The following is a 10,236-nucleotide window of genomic DNA, read 5'->3' as shown; positions in this document are numbered from 1 at the left end:
CCAGTTAGTTTCCTCCTTCATATAATCAGTGGTGATTCAGGTATCTTCAACCTTTTCAGGCCCAGGACCCACTTTTAACCCAGACATGGGGGCCCATTTCTTAATCTTTTACCATATATTTGCATGGTGACAGCGCTCCTGTTGTGATCCACCCTGGGTCAGGCCATGACCCACTAGTGATTCCCAACCCACCAGTTGAACCCCAATGGCTTATTAGAGGAAAGAGTCTCAAAATCTGACAATCTGCTGGAGTACTTACCTGTTCTGGAGACACACTACCTGATTTACATGCTGCTGTCACCCTCCACCCTTTGGGGAAGACTGGAAGTCTTGTATTTCCACAACTGCTCTCCTATCTCCCTTTCCTTAAGCTGTGCCCTGAAGCTCTGGTGAAAACCAGCTATGAAACAGCAGGAAGACTGTCCTTTTAAAGCAGGGGTCAGCAACCTTTTTCAGCCGTGGGCCGATCCACTGTTCTTCAGACCATGTGGTGGGCTGGATTATATTTTTTTGGGGGGGGGGAGAAATGAACGAATTCCTATGCCCCACAAATAACCCAGAGATGCATTTTAAATAAAAGGACGCATTCTACTTATGTAAAAACATGCTGATTCCCGGAGCGTCCGTGGGGCCGGATTGAGAAGGCGATTGGGCTGCATCCGGCCCATGGGCCGTTGCCTATCCATGTTTTAAAGAAAGAGTATTTTCTGAAACTGATCCCCTTCATCCTTGATGAGAATAAAGCAACTTGGAACAATTAGGACAAGAGTATTCTTATTGTCATATTCCGACCCGGTCACTCTTTTGAGAACCTCGAAATCTTAAACTTCAAACAGGCCTATGTTACATTCAATCATTCAGTTATAAAATGTCCTTGGATAATGCTCCTGTCATTCTTTATTAAATGTTATTTACAATAGATTAAGATGAACTAACTTTTAAAACTAAACTTCAAAATCATGTTCTAGTAAACAAGGCAGAAATTCTAACTCCTGTAATTACATTATTTATATAGCATATAACAGGTATGAAGGTGCTTTTCTTCAAGACCTTGCCATCAGAGCAGATGCAACACTGCCCATGAGCTTTCTGTAATGCATCACTCCGAAGAGTTACACAGTGCAAAAAATGTCACAATCCAGAAATTACTTTAAAGTAGGTCAGTTGACTGCAGTAGGTTCATTGAAAGAGTAATCAGCTTTGGAGTTGCTGCTCTTTTCACAGGTCTAGAATACGTTTTTCTATTTTTTTTTCAATACACAAACTGAAAAGCAATCACTTTAGGTTGATTTTTATAACATCATATAACAAAATGTAATGTTAGTTAATTGCTAGCTTTCTCGTTTGCTATAGAAAAGTCCCTTCTAGTTGTAGTCTGAGATGTTACTACTGAAATTATCAGGCTGTTATATTCAAATAGGTATCTAATCAATTAAGTAGAAATCTAATAAAGTGACAATGCTAAAATTGTCTTGAAAGTGTTTAAAGGAAAGGGACTTGCACTTGTAAAGGGCCCAGGTATGAGAAAAGGCTGCAGCAATTAGGTATGTAAAAAAACAAAACAAAGATAAGAAATATTGCCCTAAAAGTTTTAAAAAGCAATGGCCCTAAACTGCAAATGCAACAAAAGATTGGGTGTCAACTGCTGCTTTAGAGTACTCACATGTGCATGTGTGCACATGCAGAGACACACACAGTGGTCTAAGCTGACAGTGCTTATTAGCCATGGGAGCAGGAATGGGCTAACTGGCTTGAGTTGAGGGGCAAAATTACACTGACACCAGCTGAATCTGTGCCAGGACTGTCACTACTTCTGACAGAAGATGGGAAGACTGAATGCTTGTCCCATTTTTTTTTTAAAAAAATCCTCCACACAGAAACATGGTAGGGAAAAGCTCTCTCTCTTTTTTATTTAAAATAATGTGGAATTTCTGGTATGGAGGAACATTCAATCATACAAGCCTCACCTGCTGTATTTGGTAATAGTCATAGGTTTATAACCCTTGTGAGAAAATATATAATAGAGGCCCTTTTACCAGGTCTATCCTGCAGATGTAGCACAGCTTAGTCACATTTAAGGTATTGGATGCAGGATTTTCCTGCAGCAGCAGCAGCAGCTTCCTATTACCCTAGCACTGGAATCAATCCATTCACAACAGCCTGTTTCTATACATTTCCTGGGGCAGCAATGTGGCCTTTTAACATGCATTTTGAACACCTTCTAAATTAATACTATGCAACTTCTGAAACTGAACATTAAGGACTATTTACAATAAACTGTACTTACATTCTTGTCCCATTGATTTCAATATGACAATGTAGGTTAGGGGGTGCCAGGGCCATTTTACGTACTTTATTCTGTGTACTGAGTTCTGAATCTATCGTGCCATATTCAAACTCTGACTGCTGTTCTAACAAATTAAGATGCTTGACTTGGTTTTTAAAAGAAGCACTGATGGTCCCCATGGAAGTACAATCTACAGCTTCAAACACTTGATTTGTTTCCTTAAAAAACTACCTCATCTATGTAGCAGCAATTTATATATTAGATCTCCCAGAGCTACAATGTTAATTGCAGTCATACAATCCAGATACTTGGGACTATTCCAGACTTTAAAGTTTCCACTGCTTATTGTATATTTTGTATGCTATGTGGAAAGTCTTCTGCGGCATTATAAAATAAATCGTGTTAAAAGTAACAATTCACAGGCTTTCATTATTGTTTTGTTGTTTTTCATTAATTGAAGGAACTTCTTCATTCCAGCTCTGGGAAGAAGAAACACTCCCAGTAGATGCTGCAGTAATAGCCTTCAACTCTACAGACTGTTAATCCAAAAAGTACATTCCAAAACAATTCATTTAGGGTTCATGTGGTTGCTGGATGGGATAGTTGTATTTATTTGTAACCTAAGAGAAAGGGACCATTCAAGTAAAGTATGCCAGGTAGTGCAAAAGGGGAAAAAATAGAAGAAAGATGTAGCCATCTTAGCATCTGCAGTTCTTGCAGTTCTCTTAAATTACTTCACCTTCCAGGGTCTCCCTGTTAGCAGTCCTTAAGTAAAATCAGGAATTGAATCCTCAGTTCTGTTTTCTGAGAAGGGGAGAACAAAACACAAACTTGAAATGCAATCGTAAGTATTTCTACTTAGCAGTCTGTTGAGTTTAATGGAATTGCATGTAAAATTGCTACCCCAACACTTTCATTTACCCATAAACATTTTACAGTATTCTTGTTCTAAGCCTTAAAATGCTTAGAATTACACCATCCCTGATTAATACCATTTACTGTTTCACTTTACACATTTTAATCCTAAAATGAATAAGCTGCTTTACACATTTCTGTAACATGACTGTTGTTGGTGAAATGTCCAGAAATTCAGCAAATACAAGGGCTCTTCAACTCCATTATATATTACCCTATATGGGTTGTATATATAATATATATATACAAGGGTTGGCTTGGCGAAAAACTTTAGTGAAAAATTTTCACCAAAAAATACTTTTGTTAATAGTTCGAATACATTCATGGCAAAACGTATTTCACATTAAGCTTGTGCTTCTAAATTCCTACCAAACAAGAGAAGTATTCCCAAAATTCATGTGATATCAGGACAAATCTTCCATTTGTCTGTCCATTACTTTCATACCTAGTAATAAGCCTGATGTCTTCATTATTCAGAAAAAATTAAGACTTGACCACTGGACAACACTGATTACTCAACAAATTATGCAAGTGCAACATATGAGGCAGGTTGGCATAAGATTCTGCTTTGACTGGCATACTATTCCAGCAAAACACTGTGAAAAGATATATCCCTAATATAAAATGGAATATTTATGGTCCTTGTGAAAAAAAATCATTGTGTGCTGATAAGATTATACAGAATCAAGAAAGAAAATTGAGAGGCAGAGGCCAAGGATCCAAAGGGCAGCATGGAAGTGTGGATTAGCAGAGTAAATTAGCAAATCTAACAGGACTGACAGTCTTACCTCCTTCTCCTTTGAAGATACACATGTACCAGCCACTGGGCAACAAATGGCCAGAAAACAGCAAAGACTAAAGTACCAGGAGAAATCTCGAACGGCCACCAGGAAGGTCTCTAAAATAACACATTAAAAATTTAATTTCTCCAGTTATAGAAGATGTTAGTAAATGTCTGCATAGATATAGAACTATCTAAGATGATATATTTGGAACTTGTATGTTCTGCCCCAACTGGGCACTGTGTCACTTGTATATTCCTCCCATCTCTACATTTAGAACTGCTTTAAAATTTCCTCCTGTAGATCTGTCTTGCACAGAATCTTCAAGATTAATCAGGGTAATAAATAAAACAAATGGATCAAATTAACAGGAGACAGAAGGCAACAGCATTTAAAATGCTCTTTTTAAGATGACTGTATTGGAAAGGTCCATTTTAATCTTCATACAGTCAAAGGAAAGCCAACATAAAAATCAAAGGTGCTCTGTTGAAAGTAGGTAAGATCTTACCTTAGCAGGTGAGGGAGTCTGATTATTTGAATGTACGGTTGCAGTTCCTGTCTGCAAATACAAACACAAATTTAACACAGTGACAAATTATGTTTCAAATTTATACTCACACCTTCACATCATATTCCTACTGCGGTTTTTGAAACATTGTAATATAACATTGTTGCTCACATAATGAAATGGAACATATCTGCTTAGAGTGATGATTTTGCCACCTCTTCCCTGCCATCCATCCTTTGCAATTAAGCCTGCTTACAAACAAACTCCACTACATTACACACCTGCTTACATACATTACTCCAATAATCAAGCTTCTAAAAGTAAAGAATAAGGATGATCTCCAACTAAGTCATGCACCGAGTAGGAGAACAGGTAAAGTAGGACTAACACTGGACATCACCCTAACTTTATAGAATACAACCACACCTTACCTGTGAAGTTGTCAGTGTTTCCAATGCATGCAATCTCTGAAGGACATTTTGCATATCTTCTTGTAATCGTATAAGCACTACTGCAATTTGTTCATTGAGGCCACTTCTTGGTCCTCTGTCTGACCCCCATCGTTCTCCATCTCCTCCACTACCCATTTGTCCACCTTGGGCACCATCACCCAAAGGGTGCATTCTATGACCTAAATTTAGGAGGGGAAAGAGAAAGCATCGAGAAATAAAGCATGGTTTTTAATCCATATAAAAATCAGACTGTGAAAAGATTTTTTTGTAAATTACAAAAAAGAAGAAGTATGGCACTAGACTTGCTTAGCTACACAAGAACATAGCAAAACAAATATTCCAATAGTACCTCTCCCTCTTCTGATTCCGTAGAAATCCACCTTTTCACCACCTTTCTTTTCTTTGTGAGGGCCTCCATCACTTGCCTTGCCATCCTCACCACCACACTTGACTTCACCTTTCCCTTCAATTGCAGCCACCATTATACCGTCTGTCTTGTAGTTTCCAAGTTCAAGAAAACCAGAAGCACCCAGCAGACTGCTGTGGTCTACTTCTGAGAAATGTAATGGATGTTTTGAAAATCCTTTCGTTGGCTCCAATATCTACAAGTTAAGAGAATTGGCTATTATATTTTCCGTAAAGTATTTCCCATAAAGCTGGGATACCTAATATACCTAACATACCACCTATATTAGAGTCTTTTGTGGACTATTGTTGTGGTCCAGGGGCACCTCTGCGTTTAATATGCATGTTGTGGAAAATGTATTTTTCTTTCTAAAGTAAATAGCAGCTTGAAAGGACCTCAGCAGGGTAAGAAAGAGTTAAACTCTCCTTTCTCATTTGCTGCAATCAGAGTAGTTATCGGCTTCCCCAGGAGTTGCTTTCTGCATATATATTTTAAAAGTGCATGCTAAAAGCAATAGACACATTTAAAATCACACCTAGGTTGACCATTATACAGACTGTGGAAGCATTGTATTAGATGTACATTCTATTATTTCTTCCAGATTCTAACCCTTCATCTGCTTAGCAGAATCTAAAGAACTGTTTAGGCTTACAGAAGGCAGTTATATGAGACCCCTGGAATTTTGGGCTTTGATCAGTTATCTTCATGCCATATCAGGAACTGATTTCATCAGTCTGCCTTCATCAGCATGAGAGGATTGCTGTTCAAGCAAACAACTTTAAAGTTTTTGTAGGTTCAAAGAACTAATTTCATGTCTCTCTGGATTCTGGTCATTTTATGTTACCTTTTCACATTCAGTTCAAAACTTGATAAACTGTACCTCTTCTTGTCCAAACTGCTCCATAGAATCACAGTATATTTCACTATCCGAATCGCTTGTCAAGTGCTGAATGCCAGAGACCTCTTCAGCGGTATCTTCATTTGCACCTGTGTGTACAGGTATATGACCAAACACTTAATAAGTGCAAACAGGCCAATTTTGGCAAGAATAAAACAATGACAGTGCAAAAGTCCACTTACAATCAACTTATAAATATTTCATCAGTCTAAACCTGCCTCTCTCAAACTTGGGTCCCCAGATTTTGGACTACAACTCCCATCATCCCTAGCTAGCAAGACCACTGGTCAGGGATGATGGGAGTTGTAGTCCAACAACATCTGGTAACCCAAGATTAAGAAGGGCTGGTCTAAACTGAGCACATGAACACACTTCAAATATTTAAAAGCTTATTGTGTAAGTTGCTTGCTTAAGATAAAGCAATTGAAAGCACTGCTTGCCATAGCTATTCAGAATGGGCCAATATGTGATTGTTGAGGTTAATTTATTCTAATTGCAGTACTTTGAACCCCACCTCTCTCAATCATATTTTCCAAATGGATGCCCTTTGTGTAGGCACTTTATTTGCATGAATCTCCCACCCACTTTGGGAGAAGGAGGAAGAAACTTGTCAGTCGGATGAGAAGAAGCCTCAGTGTTGTTCACTGTACATGGAGGAGTTTACATTGCTTCTACATAAGACAAAGACACAGTAAGTATATGAACTGAGGGCACACTACAGTCAAATACTGTATTTACTCAAATCTAATGCGTACCTTTCTTGGCCAAATTACGTTGCGAAAATTAAGGTGCGCATTAAGATTCAATGGTGCATTAGACTCGAGTAAATATGGCATATAAAATTCAACAAGTTTACAGAATATAGTATCAAGCAGACCAAAGTTTAAATTTCCACTACAGCTTGGTAAAAGTGAGAAAATAATCTTTACAAACCAGACAGCAAATTCCCAGGGTAGTCTTCACCACTGGAAAATTCTGCTTGCCAAACATATAGACTAATTTGGACAAATGCACGTGAGAAAAGCACCTTGGTGAGAAGACCCAAAATTAGAAATTATAGGTAGTTCAAGGCGTTTGTCTCTCTTCTTTACTTCTTCATCCACATTTATACCATTCAGAGCAGATTTAGTCTGTATGCCATTATGAATGTCAGTATTCGGGACATCTTCACAGCAGCCATTGGCGACAACACAGTCCAGCTCCTGAGCAGGCATCAAATCTGGTCCCAGACTCTCACTTTCTGTAAAACCAATAAATAAGGGAACAACATTTCAAATAGACTTATACTATGAAATATACTAGTTTTTTTTACAAATGCGCTTTTTTTATTTGTTCATAGATTTAATTAACTCTACTCGGGGCCAGATTTAGGTTTGATGAGGCCCTAAGCTAGTGAAGGTAATGGGGCCCTTTCTATGTCAAGCTGTCCTTTGTCAACAACAAACTGCCGTTGGTTTTTGTGTTGAATATATGCTATATGGTAATTTATGGACCTAATAGGTATCTAAAGTCATTTGCACATGTTCCCATGCAACCAGTCCATGCAGAATGTAGGCACCCTATCTATGGAAATGAGCAAACCAGTGATATTTTAGGGTGCAGGCTAGCAGGCAGGGCCCATCACTTACATCATAGGAGCCTACACAACACAAAACACTGTTGCTGTATGTAGGTTTTATTTGTTTTTTTTATCTTGTATTTTGGAAATGTACATCCAATTTTTTCCCTTTAATTTTTTTGGGGTTCCCCAAGCGAGTAGGGCCCAAAGCTATAGCTTTTGTTTAGCTTATACGTAAATCCAGCACTGACTGTACTCATCTCTGACAGTCTCTGTCCATGAAGTGGGCTGGGCAGCATTACTTCACTGGCATGGAAGCCTCCATTCTGCCAACTAAATGTGTGGAAGCCCCACTGCCAGGATCCCAACTGGTGAAAGCCTACGGAAAGCCCTGAAACAGCAAGGGGCTGAGCTAACCCAGGATCTGCTGGATGCCAAGCCAGCCCCACTGCAATGACATGTCACCACTGGGCCCAATGTGGGTCTCGTTGCTGTAACGACTTCAAGTGGTCCCCTTCCTCTTCTGCACCAGGCTGTGTGAGTGGCAGAGGTACGGATGTGGCAGTGGGCCTGATAGCCAGTTATGCCCCGACCAAGGTTTGGATTGCAATGTTAAATTACTTGTACTACATAATTCATTAAGAAATGTTTCCATTTGACTTTTGTGTCTTACTTTGTATTTAAATTGTGGGCACCCATTCCATCCCTGCAGTTACATGTCCTGCATTCCCTCATCACTCCTTTTACCAATCTATTAAATATCTTTCCATTAAAAAAAACAACAATTGTAGACAAAAGCTTACATCCCAACAACACATGTTGTTCCATCATGTTCAGAATTTGCTCCTAGGTAAGTGGGGGCAGGATTGCATCTTGATAATCAGATTCCTAAGCCTTTTCTGAAATCTAAAGTTTCCAAACAGGGCCCACTCTTACAAAATCATGTAGGGCAGGGAGACACGGGCCATTAGGGCGTGTTGAATTTTTCATCTTTAAAAATCCTGATTTGAGGGGTGTTAAAAAGTTGTGGTATGATGAGGTAATTTGAAATATATTTTGGTTCCTTGTAAATATTGAGGTCTTGCTTGGTAAATCTCTATGTGAAAAGTTCCTACTTTTAAACATTTTTAAAATTTTCCTGTCATTTATAAACACATAGGTTATTCCCCAATTTTGATGAAAACAGATGTTGATAAGTGCCTAAAATTGATTACAAGATACAGTGGTACCTTGCAAGATGAAATTAATTTGTTCTGCAAGTCGCTTTGTATAGCAAAAAACTCGTCTTGCAAAGCATGGTTTAAAATTTTCCCGGTTTACCCGGTCTACCCATTTAGTTAATGCATTCCTATTTGTCTTGCGAAGCGCGGTCATAGGAAACTTTGTCTTGCGAGTGGCCTCGCGCAACGCAAAACGCTTTCATCTTGAGAGTTTTTCGTTGCATGAGGCATTCGTCTTGTGGGGTACCACTGTATTGTAGTTCTCTTATATATGTATTGTAGTTATCTGTACTATTAATATTAATATTAATATTAATAATATTATACAACAGTATGTGATATCTTTTTTGCTTTCTATCACCAGTTCACCCACTGAGGTCGTTGGGGTTTCAAAGCCGAAATGCTCTGACAAGTAGATTTCTCATCTATCCGAGATAGACAGAATGGTGTGGCATGAGGACATCTAACCAGCCCTAGCAATTGTCTTCTGTGTTGCATTGGAGACTGGGGGCTGGGGTCTTGCTTGAATATGTTACAGAGCATCTCTGGTACCAGAACAATTGTGTGGTCATCAAAGGAGCTGGGATCCTCACCCACCAACATCATTTTATTATACTATACTATATTCTATATATATATATATATATATATATATATATATATATATATATATATATATATATATAATATTCAGCAGAGAATTGTGTCCTTTTGTTGCTCACTCCCACCCTTTGCAAACAGAATTTTATTCCCATGAAGGAGAAAAGCATGTTTTCTTTGAAGAATAGCTATGATGATAAACACGATAAGGAAGTCTATGCAGAGGACTGGATAAACTACTTGGAGGTGTTAAAAATACACTGTAAAGTAGAGCTACCAAAGTTCAGTCGAGTGACGGTCTTTCCTTATTGGATAAATTGGGGGTGCAAAAACAGCATTCTGATAGTGTAGGATTAAGGTTGTTGGGCAGGCACCCAATCTTAAGATAAGGATTGCCACATTTTAAGAAAGACAAGATTTTAGTTCCTTCAATAGTAGCATGGATAAAAAGCATTATGGTAACCTTTCTATCACAGTGATGGAAGGATGGAAATACTATATACTCTCCTGCTTCAGAACCATTAAATGAACAGAAGTCTTGACCTGCATGGAATATGGTTTCTCTAAGTCTGACACCATCTTTGTGAGGATCAAGAGCAGGCCTTTAGAT

At 38.5% G+C, this 10,236-nt stretch overlaps 1 protein-coding gene across 10 annotated transcripts in view; it reads right to left on the bottom strand.

The window, feature by feature from the left end:
- ACBD5 (acyl-CoA binding domain containing 5) overlaps positions 1 to 10,236 on the bottom strand; it is a 36,028-nt gene that overhangs the window by 5,446 nt on the left and 20,346 nt on the right. For 6 of the 10 annotated variants that reach the window (XR_015946295.1, XR_015946293.1, XR_015946296.1 and 3 more), the window contains 7 exons: positions 7,276 to 7,488; positions 6,231 to 6,337; positions 5,294 to 5,546; positions 4,924 to 5,123; positions 4,493 to 4,543; positions 3,991 to 4,100; positions 3,027 to 3,091 (listed from right to left, as the gene is read on the bottom strand). Coding sequence is in view for 4 of the 10 variants with exons in the window: in XM_088653691.1 (XP_088509817.1) it covers positions 3,079 to 3,091; positions 3,991 to 4,100; positions 4,493 to 4,543; positions 4,924 to 5,123; positions 5,294 to 5,546; positions 6,231 to 6,337; positions 7,276 to 7,488 (947 nt within the window). In the remaining 6 variants the exon portion in view is untranslated. Of the gene's footprint in view, positions 1 to 879; positions 3,092 to 3,990; positions 4,101 to 4,492; positions 4,544 to 4,923; positions 5,124 to 5,293; positions 5,547 to 6,230; positions 6,338 to 7,275; positions 7,489 to 10,236 lie in introns of those variants that run through there. The other 4 variants (XM_088653691.1, XM_088653693.1, XM_035128936.3 and 1 more) reach the window with 1 other exon arrangement.

Source organism: Zootoca vivipara, chromosome 11, assembly GCF_965207765.1.
Source record: "Zootoca vivipara chromosome 11, rZooViv2.hap1.1, whole genome shotgun sequence".
Taxonomy (NCBI): Eukaryota; Metazoa; Chordata; class Lepidosauria; order Squamata; family Lacertidae; genus Zootoca; species Zootoca vivipara.
This window is presented reverse-complemented; position numbering and strand designations above follow the sequence as displayed.